The sequence below is a fragment of the Hypanus sabinus genome, chromosome 13 (genome assembly GCF_030144855.1).
Source record: "Hypanus sabinus isolate sHypSab1 chromosome 13, sHypSab1.hap1, whole genome shotgun sequence".
NCBI classification, from domain to species: Eukaryota; Metazoa; Chordata; class Chondrichthyes; order Myliobatiformes; family Dasyatidae; genus Hypanus; species Hypanus sabinus.
In genome coordinates this window covers 20,585,744-20,609,165 of record NC_082718.1, presented here as the reverse complement: position 1 = coordinate 20,609,165, position 23,422 = coordinate 20,585,744, and the positions used below count along the sequence as shown (strand labels likewise).

At 43.0% G+C, this 23,422-nt stretch overlaps 1 protein-coding gene across 1 annotated transcript in view; it reads left to right on the top strand.

Moving 5' to 3' along the window:
• Window positions 1-23,422, top strand: part of LOC132403692 (voltage-dependent calcium channel subunit alpha-2/delta-1) — a 728,052-nt gene that overhangs the window by 54,079 nt on the left and 650,551 nt on the right. The window contains exons 2-3 of the mRNA XM_059987267.1: window positions 17,569-17,650; window positions 21,752-21,868. Coding sequence (XP_059843250.1) covers window positions 17,569-17,650; window positions 21,752-21,868 — 199 coding nt within the window. The remainder of the gene's footprint in view (window positions 1-17,568; window positions 17,651-21,751; window positions 21,869-23,422) is intronic.

Sequence of the window (23,422 nt, the reverse complement as noted above, 5' to 3'; positions counted from 1 at the left end):
GGCACAGCCTTCCCCACATTGAGATCCTTTGCAAGAGGAGAAGCCTCAAGAAAGTGATTTCCATCATTAAAGACCCTCACCATCCAGGACATGCCCTCTTCACACCACGACCACTGGGATAGAGGTACAGGAGCCTGAAATCCCACACTCAGAATCTTAAGAACAGCTCCTTTTGCCATCAGATGACCTGAACGGCCCATGGACCCATGAACATACCTTGTTATTAGTCTTTTGCACTAGCAGTTTGCAGTAATTGTTATCTCTTGCATGATACTGCTGCCACAAAACAACACATTTAATGACTTGTGTAAGGGGTAATAAACCTGATTTGGATTCGAGTTATCTCCTCAAAAAACTCACCCCCACACCACCAACCATCACAAAGTCGTGTCTTTGATCTGCCTCTGCCAAATATACCTAAATCCTATCTCTTAGAATCTGTTCCAGTAATTCCCCTGCCACTGATATAAACCTCCCTAGCCTATTTACCTGGCATATCACTACCGCCCACACTTAAATAAAGGAACAACATTAACTACCCTCCAGTCTTTTAGTACCTCACTTGTGGCTGATGAAGATGTTAGTCTTAGGACCCCAGCAAATTCCCTTGCTTCCCATAGTGTTCCGGGATAGATCTCATCTAGATGTGGGGATTTATTGACCTTATGCATTCCTTGATAAATAACATCTTTCTGTTCTTAATATTAACTTGCTCAGACTATCAACCTGCCCTTCTCTGAACTCACTATCTTTCATGTCCTTCTCATTAGTGAATAATGATTAGAACTGTTCGCTTAGATCCTCACTCACACTCCTGGCTACACACACAGATTTCCCTGTTGGTTCCTGAGGAATACTTCTGTTTCCCTGACTACCCTTCTGCTCCTGATACTGGTCATTGTTTAAAAAAATTGTTTCCTAGTTTAGGGTTACATAACAAAGGTAATGAGTGACACCAACACAAGGGATTCTGCAGATGTTGGAAACGTTGAGCAACACACGCAAAGTGCTGGAGAAACTCAGCAGGTCAGGCAGCATCTGTGGAGAGGAATATACATTTGATGTTTCAGGCCAGGCCCTTTGATCAGGATTGGAAAGAAGCCAGAATAAACAGATGGGTGGCAATTAGTGGCACTGAGTGAATATTGAAAACAGGGACATTGCATCATAATGCTTTATTTATTGGATAATTATCCAGAGGATGGGAAATGAGCTTAAAACCTACCACAGCATGTGCTTTATTAATATGTATGTAAATAATTAAATCTGGAAGAAAAAGTTAATGCCAATAATGGTGACCATGAAATTACTGGATTACTTTACTCGGCATCCTCATGGAAGTTGATATGTTGTCCTTATTCAGTCTGATCTCGCGTGACTCTAGACCCATCAGTGTTGTTGACGCTTTACCAACCTCTAAAATGGTTTATTGTGCCATTCTATTCCAAGGGTAACAAGGAGGGACAGCAAGAGCCTTAGAAGCTGTGAAGGAAGCAAATGTATTGATGACTGAAAAGATTTAGCACTAATCCTAATGAAGAGCGTCCCGCTTGGTGATGCAATAATATCAAAGCCGGACTCCGGAGTGAAGGTTCCCGAGTTCGAATCCAAGTCAGGTTGAGCATCAAGCTAGCAACTCAGCCTCGTTTAAAAACAAGAATAGCTTGCTACGGAAACACCCATCATGATGGTGCCCTGATAACTCCACTGCCGAGTTAAGGGCTATTCTTCTAATGAAGAGCAAAGGGACTTAAAAGTGTCACTCTGTTTGTTTTACTTATTTCTGATGTAAAACAGTGGTCAGAATGGCTTTACTTTCAGTTTTGGCGACTGAAGTTTAAGTGAATAATTCAGAGCATTATATAAAGAAAAGCCATAAGGCAGAATCTAGATATAATATGTCCTCCAAGAGTGAATACTGCTGTCCTTTTCCAGATTGGCTAATATACGGCTCCACGTCCACCTCATGTTTGACAGTTAAATGGCCCAGCTTGGTTGTAGGTGGCTTCTCCAAAAGCAAATAAAGATGGACAATAAGTGTTGGGCTTACATGTGCTGCCCTGATTTGGAAAAATGCTTAACAAAAACAGGGAAGAGCTTTGAAAAATGCAAATAGTTTTTTCTTGAACGAGGCAAAGAGTGGTTGTAGACGGGTCATATTCTGCATGGAGGTTGGTCACCAGTGGTGTGCCTCAGGGATCTGTTCTGGGACCCTTACTCTTCATGATTTTTATAAATGAGCTGGATGAGGAAGTGGAGGGATGGGTTACTAAGTCTGCTGATGACTCCAAGATTGGAGGTGTTATGGATAGTGTGGAGGGCTGTCAGAGGTTACAGCGGGACATTGATATGATGCAAAACTGGGCTGAGAAGTGGCAGATGGAGTTCAACCAAGATAAGTGTGAAGTGGTTCATTTTGGTAGGTCAAATATTATGGCAGAATATAGTATTAATGGTAAGCCTCTTGGCAGTGTGGAGGATCAGAGGGATCTTGGGGTCTGAGTCCATAGGACACTCAAAGCAGCTGTGCAGGTTGACTCTGTGGTTAAGAAGGCATACAGTGTATTGGCCTTCATCAATTGTGGAACTAAATTTAGGAGCCGAGAGGTAATGTTGCAGCTATATAGGAGCCTGGTCAGATCCCACTTGGAGTACTGTGCTCAGTTCTGATCACCTCTCTACAGGAAGGATGTGGAAGCCATAGAAAGGGTGCAGAGGAGATTTACAAGGATGTTGCCTGGAGTGGGGAGCATGCCTTATAAGAGTATGTTGAGTGAACTCGGCCTTTTCTCCTTGGAGCGATGGAGAATGAGAGGTGACCTGACAGAGGTGTACAAGATGATGAGAGGCACTGATCGTGTGGATAGTCAGAGGCTTTTTCCCAGGGCTGAAATGTTTGCCACAAGAGGACACAGGTTTAAGGTGCTGGGGAGTAGGTACAGAGGAAATGTCAGGGGTAAGTTTTACTCGGAGTGGTGAGTGCATGGAATGGTTTGCCAGCAACGGCAGTGGAGGTGGAAACGATAGGGTCTTTTAAGAGACTTTTGGATAGGTACATGGAGCTTAGAAAAATAGAGGGCTATAGGTAAGCCTAGCAATTTCTAAGGTAGGGATGTGTTTGGCACAAATTGGTGGGCTGAAGGGCCTGTATTGTGCTGTAGGTTTTCTCTTTTAAAACAGAGGACTATTAGTGGATGAATATGAACTCTTGTTAAACACAATGAAAAAGCTAATTAAGACCCCCCCCCTCCCCCCCCCCACCATGCCTCGGTATTGTAATAATCGCATTTGTTCAAACTTCTGAAAGAAATGTGCAAGACAGATGTCTGGAAGAACAGCTTCACACAGTGTAATAAATAATTGGAATGGCCTTCTGGCAGGGCAAACAGAGAGAGTGCTATAGACTTATTTAGCACTTAATTAGATCTTCATAATTAGATCTTCCTCATCCCTAACCTCAAGGGGTCATCTGGCCTTCTCTCCAGTTCTGTGTGATCTGAGGTGGCTGAAGATTCTCATGTCGGATCTGCAGGCCCTGCCGCAGGTCCAGCTGGCACTGCTTGTTGGATGAGGGACAAAGCAGCTTGGCGCATTGTGTTCCTTCACTACTTGTGGATCCTGCAGAGGTTCCAGGTGCTTGGCAACATCTGGAATAGTTATAGGTTGAGCATTATTGTGAGTCAGTGAGGATGTCATCTTTCTTTGAGGAGACTTTAAGAATGCCCATGGAACATTCTTCCTATCAACTGGGAGCTGAATGAAGAAGGTGTAGTCCACATATTGCAATGGTTATGCACAATAAGAGCACAGATGCTGGCCTGAGAGGAGGTGCTAACATTACATTGCTTATCCTGCCGATAGATATGGCTGATTCTGTAATGATTTGGGGATTATTCCCCTGCTTATCCTGAAGAACCGTTCTATCCAAAATCTTGTTAGAGTTGAGGGGCAGTATTGCAGCAACAAAGATAAGAAGAAGGGTGGAGTGATGAGTCTAGTCTGTACTGGGATTGGCTCTGTGGCAGATCTGCTGGTTGGATTCGGGGCTTGCAGAAAGCAGATGAATTGATAATGAATTTTTGAGAATAACTAGCATTAATTGGGTGACTGAACCTCTCCTGAAACTCTATGGAGAAGAGTCATCTGTGGGATGAAGGACTACAGCTCCTGCCTTGCAGAATTGTTGGAAGTAGGGTTAAAGACTATTGGCAGTTCAGAGAGTTGGTGGGACCGCGGCTGTGGATTGGGCTGTGGAGGATGGATGCATTGTTGGAGATTTGAGATGGGGTAGAATATTTAATGCTTGCTACGACTAGGGTGGGGGAGGAAGATTGTCATTGGAGGAGAGGTTGGTGGGACTGGTGGTTAACGGTAGGGAATGCTAGGGATTGAGAGGGATGTGCAGCAGCTGCTGGGACCAGAGAGGAGTGGGAGGATGAAAGGTGGTTGGTAGCAATTGATGGAATGGGCAGAAAATGAGGATTTGCTACTGGGATTGGGAATGACTGGATTATCACAAAATAGCCCAGGATTGGGCTTAAGGCCACAGTCAGGGGCATAGGACATGACAGCTGGAAAATGTGGGGAGTGGAAAAAGCAGAGGTGGGTATTCCAGTAATGTGAACAGTTGGAGAGGGAAGGGGGTTGGGGCTCAGACAGATGGCATGAGAGAATGGTGAATGAAGGAGAGAGCTAAGGGAGGGGGAATTGAGATGGAGAGGGCAGTATGAGTGAGATTAGGGGAAGGGAAGCCTGAGTGAGGAAGGAGATTTGCAGACAAGTCGAGGAAGTGGGAAAGCAAAGTAAATCATGGATTGGTTTGATAATATTGATAAGGCATCATGGATTTATTAATTCAGCACTACGGAGTCAAAATTGGCAAAATTTCCTTTATCTTCAGATTCAGGTTTCAGATTATTTACCACATATTGAAACATACAGTGAAATAAAGCGTCTGCATTAACAACCAACACAACCTAATGATGTGCTGGGGGCAGCCTACAAGTGTCGTCAATTTATTATGAACATAATGCTTGGCGGAACAACACAGAACAAACAAGCAAGAAAACAAGCCCATTCATGTAGATACACATCCCTCCAAATGCAGGACAAGCCACCTTTGGCCTCTAGTTGATTCGTGGAACTGCAGACGTTGGCTGTTCTGGTCACCAAAAGTGTAATTGAATGTGATCAAATGTTACTGTAATTTATAGTATTTTTTGTGTATTGCAATATACTGCTGCTGCAGGAATGGGTTTTCAGAAGACATTTAATAAGGTGCCACATATGAGGCTGCTTAACAAGATAAAATCCTATGGCGTTCCAGGAAAGATACCGGCATGGATGCATGGATGCAGGAGGCAGTGAGTGGGAATAACGGGGACTTTCTGGTTAGCTGCTGCAGACTAGTAGTGTTGCTCAGGGGTCAGTATTGGGACCGCTACTTTTCACATTGTTTGTCGAAGATTTGGGGAGTGAAATTGATGGCTTTGGGGTAAAGCTTGCGGGTGGTACGAAGGCCGGTGGAGGGGTTGATAGTGTTGAGGAAGTAATGTAATTGCGGCAGGACTTAGATTGGAAGAATGGGCAAAAAGTGGCAGATGGAATACAGTGTTGGGAAATGCATGATAATGCATTCTGGTAATAGGAAACAATAGTACAAACTATTATCTAAATGGAGAGAAGGTTGAGATGCAGAGGGACTTAGGAGTCCTCTTGCAAAATTCCCAGAAGGTTAATTTACAGATTGAGTCTGTGGTAAAGAAGACAAATGCAATGTTGGCGTTTATTTCAAGGGGAATAGAATATAAAAGCAAGGAGATGATGCTGAGCCTTTATAAGACACCAGTCAGGCCGCACTTGGAGTATTGTCAACAGCTTTTGGCCTTGTATCTCAAAGGATGTGTTGTCATTGGAGAGAGTCCAGAAGAGGTTCATGTGGATGATTCTGGGAATAAAGGGGATAAGATATGAGGAGCATTTGGCAGCTTTGGGTCTGTAGTCACTGAAATTTAGAAGAATGTGAAGAGGGAGGGAAGATCTTATTAAAACCTATCGAATGCTGAAAGGACTATACAGGGTGGGTGTGGAGAGGATGTTTCCTAAGGTGGGGGTATCCAGAACTAGAGGGCACAGCCTCAAAACTGAAGGGGGACCTTTTAGAACAGAGGTAAGTAGGAATTTTTTTAGCCAGAGAGTAGTGAATCTGTGCAATACTGTGCCACAGACTACAGTGGAGGCCAAGTCTGTGGGTATACTTAAGGTGGAAGTTGATCGTTTCGTAATTGGTCAGGGCATCAAAGGATATGGCGATAAGGCAGCTGTATGGGTTGAATGGGGATCCGGGATCAGCCATGATGGAATGATGGAGCAGACTTGATGGGCTGAATGGCCTAATTCTGTTCCTGTGTTGTATGGCCTAATGATCTTGTGCAGAACAACACACTTCACAACATATACTGTCATATTAAATCTGATTCTGATTAATCTTTGTCCTTGTCATATAGCAGAGCAGATTTGATGGGCCAAATGGCCCAATTCTGCTCCCATGTCTTATGGTGTTATGATATTAACTCCTTAGAATTTGCTTTAACTGTGAGGCTTTGCTATATCAGTGCACTGATCTCGATTGCATCCAAAATATTTTTTGTTTTGCTGCATTTTTAGCTATTTCCTATTTTTGGCAATTTGACTCACGGATCGGAATGAGTCGACCCATCTGGTATTACCCAGCAGGTCTGCAGGCCCAGGATCTGGAGCAAAGAATTAAAATCTGAATGCAAATCAATGCGATTCTGTAGCACTGTGGGATGGCTGTCAGTGTGTAGCCAGTGGGCTAGATGCCCGAGGCATAATTGGTGGGAGGGCAGAGGGAAGTTGGTGCTGGGTATGTTTATTTTAGCAAATATTGTTAATGCAATTAATGTTCCACCTAACTGAAGCCAGTATACCGTAGGCACGCAAGGCCCAGCTATGCCCAGTTGAGTGGTACAAGGCTGTTGTAACTGGAACAGCTGCTAGCAGGATTTCCTGATTGGTAAGGAGAATGGACAGAAATATTTGCACACTTAACCAGGCAAAACCTGGCTTCTTGTTGACCTTCCTGCCTGAGCCTAGATTGGTATTAACGTTGGTTTATTATTGTCACAGATACCAAGAGACAGTGAAAAGCTTGTCTTGCATACTGTCCATAGAGCATTACACAATGCATTGAGGTAGAACGTTGTTAGTCAATAACAACACAGAATAAAATGTAAAAGTTCCAGAGAAACTGCAGAGCAGGTAAACAATAAAGTGAAAGATCATAGTGATGGACATTGTGAAGTCAAGAGTCCATCTTATTGTACGAGAGGCCCAGTCAAAGATCTAATAACAGTGGGATAGAATCTGCCCTTGAGCCTGATGGTATGTGCTTACATTTTTTTTTCTGCCTGATTGGACAGGGGAGAAGAGAGCATATCCAGGGAGGATGGGGTCTTTGATTATGTTGGCTGCTTAACTGAGGCAGCAGGAGGTATAGACAGGGTCCATAGAGGTGTGTCTGGTTCCTGTTTGAGCTTTCTACAATGCATTAACAAAAATTGGTAAGGCTCGAAGCCGACATGCTGAATTTATTTGGACTCCTGATGGAGTAGTGGCATTGGTGAGCTTTCTTGTCCGTGACATCAATATGGTAGGACCAGGCCGGGTGATGTTCACTTTTAGAAACTTGAAGCTCTCAATCCTTTCAACACCAACTCCATTGAGGAAGACAGGAACTTGTGCCCTGTCCCACTTTCTGAAACCAATGAGCAGATCTTTTGAGGACGTTAAGGGTGAGGTTGTTCTGTTACTGAGCTCTGCGCCTCCTTCCTGTACTGACATCATTATCTGAGACACGGCCCACTTCAGAAATATCATCAGCAATCTGGTAGCTGGAGTGAAAACAGAATCTGGCCATGCAGTGACGTTGCTCCTCTCTGCTGCCCATGATGACAGGCAGGCATTTGACAAAGTAGTGCAAGTGAATTTGGTGGGTATAGTCGCCACATCACCGGCTTCCAGAAACCACCAGGGAAGAGGTTGTGCTGTTGATGCATAGTTAAAAGTATTTTTTACTGTAGGGAAAGAGTTGCCTGAACTTGAGCAATTGTGGGATTTGATGGCTTCAGTACACGGTACAGATGTTACTGAAGGTTCCTTCTCATTGGAAGAGACACCTCCACAATAAGATGGAGCTTTCTGTACCGGCTTCCATGATAGGGGAAATAATACTAAGTGCTATTTCATTCATGAGGTGAAAGTATGTAATCCTGTCGGTATATTAGCCCTTTTTGTCAGGACCATTGCTTTTTTTGAGCCTTCCACTGTGTGGTTTGTCAGAGATAAGACAGCACCCAGCAGGGTTGAGGATGGGACCTGTCAGGCAGTGTATTGAAGAGTAACTGGCCTAGTGAGATACAGTTTCACATGGAGCATTTTCATTGTGCTTTTTTTCATTCATGACAGCAATAAATAATTGGATTTTGTATTGATATACAGCAGGCAGAAAGGTCGGCAAGATTAAAGCATCAAATGTCAATACTTGATTTGCATTGCGTGCCTTCTTTTTGTCTCCCGGATGGTTCCGTTACCATAGGCCGGTATCACAGAGGTTGTGGGGCCTAGAATTCGAGACAGTGCAAACATGCTTCTGGTACTGACACCACTAAATCTCCAAAGGTCCTGAAAAAAAAATGCTATTTGGAATTTTTCAGTGAAATAGGGAGCTATCCACAATGCTCTATTCCGCCACAGCTGTGGCTGGAATAAATGCCCAAAAATGGAGGGATTTTTAGGTCACTGGAGAATGAATGCTACGGATTTCTGAACACCACTAAAAGCAGTGCAATAGATGAGGAAATGACCTAAATGATAATGTAAATAAAGTTATCATTTATTTCCCGTGACCAGATCCTGGACATTAGTGGCCTCTGTTTTTGTTAAGTCGCCCGGTGGTCCTGGGAGAGATGTGTCAGCAGTCACTAAATGGCAGATGCTTAAGTAGGCCCAGCTTTGTGGCGTTTGCTACTTTTCTGATGTATTGTGGCCTTGTAAGGAAGAGGCAGAAGCTGCACTCACTTGGGGATAGCCTGAAACTCTTGGAAGCTGGCCATGAAGACTGAGCCCTGGCCTAATTTCTGACCAGACTGATAAACATTCACTGAATTAAAAGTTAGGATAGTTGCTGATGTTTAAATCCTGCCAGAAGTACCAAATAATCCTTTCACTACAGTCATGACAATAAGCAATAAGTTTGTCAGGACTCAGAAATTTGTTTAGTTAAAGATTAGTTTCAATTACACAAACGTCTAGCAATAAAGCCGTTGGTTAATGGAATTCACTAATATTTAGGACAGCTGATTCTCCCCTGAGGAGGCATGCTGTATTTTTAGTGCTGACTTTTTATTCTTGTGTTAGCAGCATAAAATTTCCCATGTATTCATTTTCATGCTCATGGAATGCTTAGATGATTGTGAACAATTATTGTGCTCGCATTGCAGACTTTACCTGTTTATTCATTTAGCGTTGCAGCACACTTACAGGCCTTGGTGTCCTTTGAGCCCGTGCCACACAATTACACCCATGAGACCAACTAACCGACTAATGGTACATCTTTGGAATGTGGGAGGCAAGTGCTGCACCCAGAAAAGACCCAAGCAGTCATGAGGAGAACGTACAAGCTCCTTACGGCAAGGAATTGAACCTGGGTCACTGGCACCATGATAGAGTTACGCTAACCACTATGATTCTGTGCCACCCCACTTGAGTATTTTATTTTTGATAGAGACCGGAGATTTGTTCCTGGACTGCAAGTCTCTGTGCAAATCTCCCTATCATATAGTTAAAATATTTGGGTGCAGAATTTGTAAAGCATGCTGCAACATTTAAGCATGTTAGAAAAAAAACTGATGTGCAATCTTGTACTTATCACAAAATCCATAAAGCTTTTCCTTCTGGATACTCTGTCGTCTGGCAGGCAAATGCCTGGAGACGCCTGTACGTAGGTAAAGGCCAACAACAGCTCCAAGGCATTTCCCTGCCTCAGGCCCAACCATTGTTTGTTGTTTCATTGGTGACCTTGGTCCTGACATAAGGTCAGAACGTGTAATTGTTATGTTTTATAACTCCAAAGCTTAAAAGTAAGCAAAAGAATAAGGGAGGCTGAGATATTCACATGAATGTTGTTTTTACTTTTTGCGACGTGCGCACACATGACATGATGGTGTGATGCCGTATGCCATTCACATACTTTTACATATAAAAGCAAAGAATACTAACCAAGCAATTATTTAAAACATTACTTAAATATTTCTGAAATATTGAATATACTACTCCCCTGCTTAGCCATAAACTTCAAATCAATATAGAATGCAGTGATTGATAAGTTCATGGCCTAAGGTAGGAGTCAGTTTTAGGAAACCTAGCGCATTTATTTTTCCTACATTTACACCCTCAGTCCAGTGGTCATGGAGCATACAGATCCCTTCTTTGTAGAAGTCAGTGTCTTGGACCTCCATAAGTGGACCACAGCATGGGGTGATTGAGAAGTTCATGGCCTAAGGTAGAAGGAGATGAGTTATTAACTTCAAACTTTCTGCATAATCACTCAGAGTTGAATTGCTCATGCATGTAATGGGAGCTGTATAACTAATGTAGGAGGGGACTATGCTGAAAAATAAATGTGCTAGGTTTCCTAAAATTGACTCTTCTACCTTAGGCCACAAACTTATCACCCCTTGTATGTAACCTACTGCGCTCTCTCTCTCCACACAGTAGTATACTATACAATACTATTTTACCCTTGATGTGTTTGAGTTTTCAAATGCCATCCTTGAACACTTGCTATGACATCCTGTATCTTTCTTAAATTCGCTTAAGGTTGATTCCATTGTAGTGAATTTGGCATGCAAATGATGAATAGATCTTCAATTAAGTTGTAGTTGTCTCAACTTATTACGACCCCACCATGACTCAGATGGGCAAATTCAGAGCTATGTCACCTTAACCAGATCACTTTAGATAACTGCAGATGTATGTCTATTAACTGCAAGTGAAAGTTTGCCAAGGAATGCTATACTTTGCATAGTTAAAATTTGTTTATTTTTAACACTGCAAGAGTGTGCCTTACAGACAACCCTTGACAGTCAAAGGTGTTACCATTGCTGAGTTCTGCCATCAATCACCTTTAATTCTAGGCTATGAGGTCAGTCGGTCAGTAGCTGGATATCTGTGGCAGGTGACTCGTACATCCACACAGAGTGATGGGACTCTTATTTTGGTGAATGATTGCAGATTCAACAATACGCCAGGAAACGCTCAACCTTGCTGAGCTAAGTAGTCTGTTTGTTTGGCAGCCTGTCAACTAACTGAGCCATTCACTCCAATATACAGAGGCTGCAGGATGCCCTGTCCATCAAGGGCATTGCATCTGCTTACCTTGGGCTACATTAGACTTTCCTGAGAGGAGGAAAGACAAAGATAACAGCTGATAGGAACTCCAGGGTCTGTAGGTGCCCCTCCAACTCTCACACGGTCGTCAGCATGTTGCTCTTCCTTCACCATTATTGAGTCTACAGTATAAACTGGAATTCACTCCCAATGCCACTTTCACCAGAAACACTGCAACAGTCACCACCGCCGTCTTGAGTGCAGTTCATTGCAGACAACCACTCACTTTCAGGAGTAAGAGAGATGAATAGAGTCACGAGCATGCAGTGCTACAGTTAATGTTGCAGCAATGTCTTTTCATCTGTCATTTTACTCTCCACGTTGGTTAATTTTAGATGGTAAATTTAAACAAATTTTAACTAAGCAGAGTGAAATGCTCCTTGCTGATACGCATCCTGTTGCCTTGGCAAACTTTCCCTTGGAGTTAATGGACTCGTACTTGAGCAATTTATTCTTAAACAAGCTGTTTAAGGTGACACGGCTTTATGAATATTTCCCATCTGAGTCTTAAATGTACATTTGTTTTTGTCATTCATGCTTTGGAAACAAAAATCACAGGAATCCATTGAAGCATGAAAGTGAAATGGCTGTTTTATTTAAATAACAATCCAAAACACTGGGCAAATACTGTAAAGAATGATGTTTGAAATCCCGTAAATGGAGCTTGAGAACAGAGGCTTCAGTTTAAAAAGTGAACCATATCGATAGAAGCAATAATCTTCCACCTCAGATGAAATTGTTGACATTGAACAGAGTACAATATCAAGGACAAGGCAAATTATAAGACCATAATGCATTGGAGCAGAATTGGGCCATCTGGCCCATCGAGTCTGCTCTGCCATTCAATCGTGGCTGATCCTTTTTGTTCTCCTCCTCAGCACCAGTTCCCGGCCTTCTACCCGTAAGCTTTGATGCCATGTCCCATCTCTACTTTAAATACACCCAACGACATGGCCTCCACAGCTGCATGCAGCAACAACTTCCACAAATTCACCACCCTTTGGCAAAAGAAATTTCTCCACATCTTTCTTTTAAAAGGGCACTCCTCTATCCTGAGGTTGTGCCCTCTTGTCCTAGACTCTCCCACCACGGGAAACATCCTTTCCACCTCTACTCTGTCTAGGCCTTTCAACATTCAAAAGGTTTCAATGAGATCCATTCTTATCCTTCTGAATTTCAGCAAGTACAGACCCAGAGCCATCAAAGGTTCCTTGGATGATAAACCTTTTATTCCTAGGATCATCCTTGTCAACCTCCTCTGGACCCACTCCAATGCTAGCATGTCTTTTCTAAGATGAGGGGCCCAAAACTGTTCACAATACTCAAGGTGAGGCCTCACCAGTGCCTTAAAAAGCCTCAGCATCACATCCTTGCTCTTGTATTCTATAACCTCTTGAAATGAATGCTAACATAGCATTTGCCTTCCTCACCACTGACTTGACCTTTATCATAATGTACAAAAGTGTTAGAATCTTGTGATAAAGCACCAATTTTACTTCAGATATTGAAAAACCTGGCTTTACTAAAGCGTGAAATTCAGATCTTAAGTTTAGATTTTACAACTCGCTTACTGATAACTTTTGGGAAAACTCATAATTTATTAGTGTTCCTACTTTGTTAATGTCATACAGTGATCTTGTCGCTGTGCTTTTGACAGTTTTCTGTGGCAGGTGCTGGTGGAACTCTAATTGTTGGATGTTTGCCTACAATCTGTGGAGTGAGCTCTGAAATATGTTTGAAAGGATCTGGGTCAACTTTGCTTGTAGATGTTCTGTATTACTTGAGGGAGGTGGGGAAGGGAACATCTCGTGCTGTTCTCTAAGCTGGACTCTGAAGATTCATTTGGAGGGTCCCATTGTCTAGTGTCATGCTTTCATCCAGGGCAATCCAAAATAATTACCTCCTGTGTTCTGGCCCAAAGGCCGGTTGGAATTCACATGTCGCCATTTAGAATCAGGAACTGTTTAAAAGGAAGGATTTGCCTCTACTTTATCTGTGCTTGTTTAGGTTGAGGAGTCTCATCTGCCCTTTACAATAGGGTACACCCATTAGATGCTAAGTCTCAGTTGAGTGCTCAGAGCAGTGCTTTGCCCTCCACTAGTGTTACTTGTTGGACTGGGCCCCAAAGCCAACACAATTACTTGAAGCGTCAATCGAATCCTTGCCTTGTTAGTCAAGAACCCTGGGTAGAGCAGATAAAATTCCTGCCTCGTTCCACACCAAATTCATAGTGTAAATGTAAAATCAATGGAATGGTCTACGCTAACATATTCAAGGATGACTTGCATCTACTTTCAGCTGCTGCCTTCAGTGTTTTCAGGTGGACAAACTCAGCAGTGGATTGGGAGCAAGTCCTTTCAGAACTAAATTTCCCCCTCATTCTAACCTCCACTTCTCAGAGCGTCTGAAGCAAGGTTCAAACTCTCCCCTTTCTCATTTTCAGCCAAGAAGGTATATACTAAATCAATGGCTTATGCTGATTACACTTTAAAATGTGAATCGGTCGACCAGTCCATGCATTCCATTCTGCAAACCTACATTCAAGAACATAGAATATTGAACAGTACAGCACAGGACCAGGCCCTTTGGCCCACAGTGTTGTGCTGAACCAATTTATTAATAATCAAATGGCCAACTAAACTCGACTAAACTTGTCTCTTTTGCCTACACAATCTCTGTACCCTTCCATTTCCCTCACATTTGTGTGCCAATCTAAACGTTTCCTAAAAGTCCCTCAAGTATCTGCCTCTACCACCACCCCAGGCAGCGCATTCCAGACACCCACCACTCTCCGTCGGGGGGAAAAAATCTTGCACTTCACATCTTTGAAATTACCCTCTCTCACCTTGCATGCATATCTTCTGGCATTAAGCATTTCAACCCTGGGAAAAAGATGCTGTCTACACACACAAAATGCTGGAGGAACACAGCAGGCCAGGCAGCATCTATAGGGAGAAGCACTGTCGACATTTTGGGCCGAGACCCTTCGTCAGGACTGACTGAAAGGAAAGATAGTAAGAGAATTGAAAGTAGGAGGGGGAAGGGGGAAATGCAAAATGATAGGAGAAGACCGGAGGGGGTGGGATGAAGCTAAGAGCTTGGAAAGGTGACTGGCAAAAGTGATACGGATCTGGAGAAGGGAAAGGATCATGGGATGGGAGGCCTAGGGAGAAAGAAAGGGGGAGGGGAGCACCAGAGGAAGATGGAAAACAGGCAGAGTGATGGGCAGAGAGAAAAAAACAAACCACTAAATGTCAGGGATGGGGTAAGAAGTGGAGGGGTATTTACAGAAGTTAGTGAAGTCAATGTTCATGCCATCAGGTTGGAGGCTACCCAGCCGGTATATAAGGTGTTGTTCCTCCAACCTGAGTTTGGATTCATTTTGACAGTAGAGGAGGCCATGGATAGACATATCAGAATGGGAATAGGACGTGGAATTAAAATGTGTGGCCACTGGGAGATCCTGCTTTCTCTGGCGGACAGAGCATAGGTGTTCAGCGAAACGGTCTCCCAGTCTGCGTCGGGTCTCACCAATATATAAAAGGCCACACCGGGAGCACCGGACGCAGTATACCCCACCAGCCGACTCACAGGTGAAGTGTCGCCTCACCTGGAAGGACTGTCTGGGGCCCAGAATGGTGGTGATGGAGGAAGTGTAAGGGCAGGTGTAGCACTTGTTCCGTTTACAAGGATAAGTGCCAGGAGGGAGATCGGTGAGGAAGGATGGGGGGACGAGTGGACAAGGGAGTCGCATAGGGAGCGATCCTTCCCATTTCCTGCACATCTGCCCGCCCCACACTTGGGATAGGGTTCCCCTTGTTCTCACCTACCACCCCACCAGCCTCCAGGTCCAACGTATAATTCTCCGTAACTTCCGCCACCTCCAACGGGATCCCACTACCAAGCACACCTTTCCCTTTTCTCCCCCCCCCCTTCTGCTTTCCACAGGGATTGCTCCCTATGCGACTGGGAGACCATTTCACTGAACACCTACGCTCTGTCCGCCAGAGAAAGCAGGATCTCCCAGTGGCCACACATTTTAATTCCACGTCCCATTCCCATTCTGATATTTCTAACCATGGCCTCCTCTACTGTCAAGATGAAGCCACACTCGGGTTGAAAGAACAACACCTTATATACCGGCTGGGTAGCCTCCAACCTGATGGCATGAACATTGACTTCACTAACTTCTGTAAATGCCCCTCCTCCACTTCTTACCCCATCCCTGACATATTTAGTTTTTTTCTCTCTCTCTGCACATCACTCTGCCCGTTCTCCACCTCCCCCTGGTGCTGTCCTCCCCTTTTCTTCTCCGTAGGCCTCCCATCCCATGATCCTTTCCCTTCTCCAGCTCTGTATCCCTTTTGCCAATCACCTTTCCAGCTTTTAGCTTCATCCCATCCGCTCCGGTCTTTTATTATTTCGCATTTCCCCCTTCCCCCTCCTACATTCAATTCTCTTACTATCTTTCCTTTCAGTTGGTCCTGACGAAGGGTCTCGGCCCGAAACGTCAACGGTGCTTCTCCCTATAAATGCTGCCTGGCCTGCTGTGTTCCACCAGCATTTTGTGTGTTGTTTGAATTTCCAGCATCTGCAGATTTCCCTGTGTTTGCTGTCTGTCTACCCTATCTATTCCTCTAACAATCTTACAAGTCTTGATCACATCTACACTTGGCCTCTGCAAAACCAGAGAAAACAATGTAAATTTGTCCAACCTCTCATGCTCGCTAATCCAGGCAGCATCCTGGTAAAGCTCTTCTGCACCCTCAGCAAAGCCTCGAATTCCTTCCTATGATGGGGCAACCAGGACTGTATGCAATACCCCAGATGCGGCCTGGCTGGAGTTTCAGAGAGCTGCAACTTAACTTCCCGGCTTTTGAGCTCAGTGCCTTGACTAATAAAGGCAAACATGCCATATGACTTCTTAATCACCCTGTCAACCTGCATAGCCACTTTCACGGAGATATGAATTTGAACCCCAAGTTATCTCAGCTCATCAATACTGTCAAGAATCTTCAACTCTGCTTCACATTCCCATTTGGATATGTCCGTACATGGCCTCCCCTACTGCCATGATGAGGCCAAACTCAGGCTGGAGGAGCAACACCTCGTATACCATCTGGGTAGTCTCCAGCCCCTTGGCATGAATATTGAATTCTCCAACTTCCAGTAATTCCTTCCCCCATCGCAGTTTCACTCTGCCTCCTCCTCCAGCTGCCTATCACCTCCCTCATGGTTCTGCCTACCCATAGTGTTCTCCCCTTGCATTCCTTCACCTTTCCTGCCCATCCCCTTCTCCATCTCTTGATTTTCCTCTTACTGGTTTTTCACCTGGCACCTACCAGCCTTCTCCCCACCCACCCCCCCCACCTTCTTTATAGGGCCCCTGCCCCCTCCCTCTTCAGTCCTGACGAAGGGTCTCGGCCTGAAATGTTGGCTGTCCGTTTCCATGGATGCTGCTCAACCTGCTGAGTTCCTCCAGCTTGTTGTATGTGTTGCCCTTAATGTAAGGGTGCAATACTGTTTCTTCACATTTCACATTTGACCAGGTTAAACGCCATCTAACATTTCTCTGCTCTTACCTACAACTGAGCTATATCCCACTGTATTCCTTGCCAGCCTTCTGTGCTGTCTACGCCAGTGCTTTTCATGATAAAAGACCCTTAGAATTCAATACAGCAACAGACGATTATGTTGGAATATAGGTATAGAATATGTGAGCCTTGTATCTGCCACACCTTTCAGTTAGACTGCAGCTAATTAGGATTTCATCTCTTTTTGACCAACTTTCAACAAAATGGTTTCCAATCTGAAACTTCAGATCACCTAACATCTGCAGCAGTTTGACATTCCGATCTCCAGTTTGTGAAAAGTTCATACAAGAGAACTAAATGAGGAAAAGCAAACCTCACCAATCTTGAGGATGACTGCTAATATTTAAAATTCCATCTCTACGAAAAGCTGGGACAAAAATGAATCCCATTAACACAATTAAACCAAGCAAGGTGATTCTGTGAAGACAAACTATCCTTTTTTTTTTTGTGGTACTGACAGATGAAGCCACAATCCATGAATGTAAGAGATCTCTTTGTCTTGCAGCATTCGGTCATGGGCGGAGAAGATGAAGGAGGACCTTGTGAAGTTGGTCCGCAGTTCCAGTGGAATTGATCAGCTGGAACAGGTAGGATGACGATGAGAAATTCTTGCACTGTACCCCTTTAGCGAGCTTAGCATGTTATTGGGTGCATCAGGCAGTGTGCTTCTGATAATAAAGGGCTGCTTGCTATTCACCAAGAAACTGAATTTGTGTTTTCAAAGTTTTATCATGTATTCGAAGTCCTGGGACTTGAAAATTGGGGGAGGGATGGTGAAATTAAGCTGGGTGACATCTATATCTATGGGCTTGAAAATAAAGTATATAGTTACACACACTTGTTTCTTTCTGAAAGGCACATATTGCACTGGGTTAGTACACGTGCACTTAACATCTCCACACTGATTGGCAGGCAACACTGATATGACTCGAGTACAGTCATTTTGGACTTCCAGGTGGGGCCAACCTTTCATTTTTGTGTGTGAAGACCATAAGGCATAGGAGCAGAATTAGGCCATTTGGCCCCTCATGTCTGCTCTGCCATTCCAACATTGCCTAAAATGTACTTAATGACTTGGCCTCAAAAGCCACCTACGGCAATAAATTCCACAGATTTACCACTAACTCACCTTTTACATTCTTTGGAAGTGAATGCCAACATTGCATTTGCGTTCCTTACCATCGACTTAACCTGTAAGTTAACTTTAGAGAATCCTGCATGAGGACTCCAAGATGTCTTTGCATGTCTGATTTCTGAATTTTCTCCTTGTTTAGAAAATAGTGTGCACGTTCTACCAAAGTGCATGACCATACAATTCCCTACACTATGTTCCGTCTGCCACTTTCTCCATTCACCTGATCTGCCTAACACAAGCAAGAGGAAATCTGCAGATCAAATCAAACTATTGTGCACACAATGCTGGAGGAACTCAGCAAGTCAGGCAGCATTAATGGAAAAGAGTCCAGTCGATGTTTCTGGCTGAGACCCTTCACCAGTTCCTGATGACTGTTTACTTTTTCCCATAGATGTTCCCTGGCCTGCTGAGTTCCTCCAGCATTTTGTGGGGATTAAATAATCTAAGTCCTTCTGCAGGCACATTGCTTCCTCAGCTACCTGCTCCTCTACCGGTTTTCATATTGCCCACAATCTTGGTCACAAAGCTATTAATTCCGACATCCAAATCATCGACATATAATGTGAACAGAAGCAGTCCCAACACCGACCCCTGTGGAACATGATTAGTCACCAGAATCCAAGCAGAAAAGGCTCTCTTTATTCCTACTCTGCTTTCTGCCAGTCATCCAAACTTCTATCCATGGTAGTATCTTTCCTCTAATACCACGGGCTCTTGCTTAGCAGCCTCGTGTGGCCCACTTTGTCGAAGGCCACGTAAGCAGCATCCACTGACTCTCCTTTGTCTGTGCTCTGTTATTTTCTCAAGAATTCCAACAGATTTGTCACACAAGATTTCCCCTTAAGGAAACAATTCAGGTTTAGGCCTGTTTTATCATGTTCCTCTGAGTACCCTGAAACCTCATCCTTGATAAATGACTCCACCATCTTACCAACCACTGAAGTCAGACTGACTGGCTTACAATTTCCTGTGACATTTGCAATTTTCCAGTCATCCGGAACCATTCTAGTATTTAGTGATCCTTGAAAGATCACAAGTAATGCCTCCACAATCTCTTCAGCTACCCCTTTCAGAACCATAGGGTGTAGTCCATCTGGTCCAGGTGACTTACCCACCTTCAGACCTTTCAGCTTCCCAAGCACATTCTCATTAGTAAGATCATCTTCACTCACTTCTGCCCCTGACACCCCCAAATTTCTGGCATACTGCTGTTGTCTTCAACAGTGAAGACTGATGCAAATTACTGATTAAGTTTGTCTGCCATTTCCTTGTCTCTCCCCTCCCCCCCCATTACTCCAACGTCATTTTCAAAGGTCCAATATCTACTCTCACCTCACTTTTATTCTTTATATGTGAAAAATGTTTGGTATCCTCTTGTACTACTGACTAGCTTGCTTTCATATTTCACCTTTTCTCTCTTTGCTGCATTTTTAAATGCCTTCTGTTGGTGTTAAACCTTCTCAATTCCCTAACTTCCCACTCGTTTTTGCTGTCTGATATGCCTACTCTTTTGCTTTTATGGTAACTTTGATTTCCCTTGTTGCATCACCTGCCTTTAGAATACTACTACTCCTTTGGGACGTATCTATCCCATGCCTTCCAAATTTTTCCCAGAAACTCCAGCTTTTGCTGTCATTCCTGCTAGTGTTCCCTTCCATTCAACTTTGGCCTGCTTCTCTCCCATTCCTCTAATTCCCTTTACTCCATTGTAATACTGTGATTTTAGCTTCTCCCCTCAAACTATGCTTGTGTGTTCAAGGGCATAAAGACCTCCACCATCGTTGATCATATAGATCATCTGTTGCTAAAGGCTCATTACTGGTTTACTACTTTTGGAGTTTGCAATTTTGCTAACTCTGGCGGCAATAAGCTGAGACTACAAGAGAGCAGGCTGAGTTCAACTGCACCACTCAGACATTGACATGAATGGTGCACCCTGATGAATGTTGAAGTAATAACATTCGTATTGTGTCCACCGTGTTTTGGTTCACCTTCAGTGCCTACAATATAATACCCATTTATAACTTTCCCTACTGATGATAGGATAGGAACTGCTTCCATGCAAACAATTAACTTGACGAGTAGGCAACATAAAGTTGGCATAGTGCCCGCAGTGCAGTTAATCACACATCTTGATTACCATCTCCAGTTCTACCTCTCTAATCTCCTAAAATAATTCTTGTATGCCTGATCTGCAAATACAGTTGGAATGCTGACACTCTTTGACGGATTTTAACTTGCCGACTATTGAAAGGCCCAGATAGACGGGACGTGGAGAGGATGCTTCAAATAGTGGGACAATCCAGAACCAGGAGGCACCACCTCAGAATACAAGGACATCCCTTTAGACCAGATGAGGGGGAATTTCTTTAGCCAAAGGGTGGTGAATCTGTGGATTTAATTGCTAGAGATGGCTGTGGAGGCCAAGTCATTGGGTGCATTTAAAGTGGAAATAGTTAAGTTTTTCGATTAGTAAAGGTGTCAAAGGTTAAGGAAAGGAGGCAGGAGAATGGGATAATAAATCGGCCATGGATTGAATGACAGAGTAAACTGGATAGGCTGAGTGGCCTAAAAGTGCTCCTATGTCTTATGGTCTAAGTAAGTCATTTGAAGTATGTAGATACAAAATATGTGCCATTCTGCAAAGGTGCTTTCTGGACAGACCTCAGTCCCTCATGTAGACATTATTGTATGTCAGAGGATAGTCGTGTGACTCATTCAAATAAAAGTGTGAAAGCCTTCAAGTAACAATCATTGTTTACAACCGTTAATATATTTTGTTGCAAAAGCAGCAATACCTGGTTATTTTTAAAATAATGTTTGCATCTTTTGCTACTGATATTGATGGATGAAGGATCGCACAAAGCACACGTGTAAGATTCCGCCTGAGCCCTTTCTGTAACTTCATCTGCATGAATGGCCGGCTGATCAATAGAAATATTCAAGGCATATGTACACTGATCTCCGGAAATAAAGACTCTCAAACTGTGAAAATACAAACTTCAGGTCTGTGGGACAATATAGTGAGTGGAGTGACTGCCAAACAGGTGCAGTCCTCGCCTCCAGTGCCATGTGGGTGGAGCTCATGTGTTCTCCCAGGGTGGTCTGGCTTCCTCCTACATATGGAAGGTGTGCAGGTTAATTGGTCACTGTAAATTACTTGCCCCATGTTGAGGTGAGTGGTCCAGTCTGGGGGAATGTGGGCCAAATGGGTTTAGGAAAGATGAGCAGAGGAATTTATTGCTGTGTGAGCAAGCATAGACTTGATGTGTTGAAACGGTCTCCTATACGTCACAAGGAAAAGTGGAAGTATAGATGGAAGTGTTTGAGGAAATATCCTCAACATATTCAAAGTATCTTTAATGTATGTGAAACAATGAGGAGATGTCTATCATGGGATATTACCCTGATGGTACTGACTTTTAAGCTGTATACAAGCTCTATAGGTATATAAACTTCACTGTTGCATGTGCTTTTCCACACTTTTACATCAGTGCAACTTTATCAAGCCAAGGGGTGATTACACTGAGTGGCTTTCATAATTTCCTTGCAGATTTACTTGAAAAACAGACAGTATTACACTGTTGAAACTAACAACGCACGGCAGTTAGTGGAAAGTGCAGCCAGAGAAATAGAAAAACTGCTCAGCAACAAAGTGAAGGCACTGAAGGTGAGTACAGGAGACTTCATTGCTGACTTCACAGTTTTGTTATATAAAAGCACCATGACGTGTTTGCAGTAGCTGGAGTGTTTTCCATAGTAACAACTTGGTACACAATTAGACCAAGGCATGAAAAATAATGCAAAGAATTTAAGCAGAAATGCAGATTTCCTCATGTTTACAAAAGTTTCAAATGTCATTCAGTGATCCACTTACAAAAGAATATTGCACAACTCAATGTTTTGTTTTGACAACGTACAAGATATATACATAAATATGTGGTGTACACATCTATTTTAAAAACTGGAGAAAATGTATCTCCGAGCTCAAATGCTTCTAACATTCACAAACATTAAAGAGCTGTTAACAATTAAATATACTCTGAATATTTTTGAAACAATGAAATATATTTAAATCGATCTAATTAAATAAATATAATTACATCAACGTTCTACCTTTCACTAGTCCTTCTCCATTCAAATAGAAAAGGACAGTTCTTTGTTTCTACACTTTAACCTATTGTGACCATCTGCTCTCCAATGTTGAAGAACAGTAAAGAGATTTGAAAGTTTTTTTTTGTCTCAGAAATTTAGGTTTAAATTAATTCTGATCTCTTATTGGTACCTGTTGCAAAATAGGTAATTTTGGGTGGAAAGACTGTTATTCCCAACACAATTAGTGATCTGTTACCTGAGTTTTGATCAGTCAGCACAAATAGAAAGCAGCACAGTACATCTAAAGCAAGTTCACAGAATGCTGAAAATATGCCACAGCTCCTATTGAGGTTGAAGTTCAACTGCACCAGTAGACTCCAAGCCAAGTCACTTTTATTGTCATTTCGACCATAACTGCTGGTACGGTGCATAGTAAAAATGAGACGATGTTTTTCAGGACCGTGGTGTTACATGTTCCTTATTTTAACCTTGGAGCATAATCAGGAAAGCAGTCAATTAGCTGTTCAAATGTTTGGAACTTGCATTTTTATACACAAGTCTTAAACTTCCATGGCACAATGGCGGAAAGGCTGATCCACCCACAAACTGCACCACCACCTTATTATTTTCCATCAGTCGCCTTATGTAGAACTTGGGTGACTTTCTGGACATACACAAGATAGCTTACATACATTGATTGTATTTATGTTTATTGTTTGTTTATTATTATTGTGTTCTGTATCTTCTGTGATTTTTGTTTTTGGTGCTGCATCCGTTCCAGGGTAACAATTATTTTATTCTCCTTGTACTTCTGTCCAGAAAGTGATATTAAGCGATCTTGAATCTAATTGCTGCTAGTTTTGCATAAATCAAGTGACTTTTGAGCTGTAGTTTCAGGCCATCAATAAAAATTGAAGCATGGATGTGAACCAGTGACATGAATGCACAATCTGTGTCCACCCTGAGGGAGCTCGTTATTTCTTTGAGTTGGTTTCTGTGTCGCTCAGAAAACTTACATTTTTATGAGTTAATGGAAGTCTGTTGTAATCAGGTATCAGTTACATTTCACAGATATTTTTCCCTTTTATCTTTTATGGGCACTTTTAAAGTTGAATTCTGAAGCGCTCTT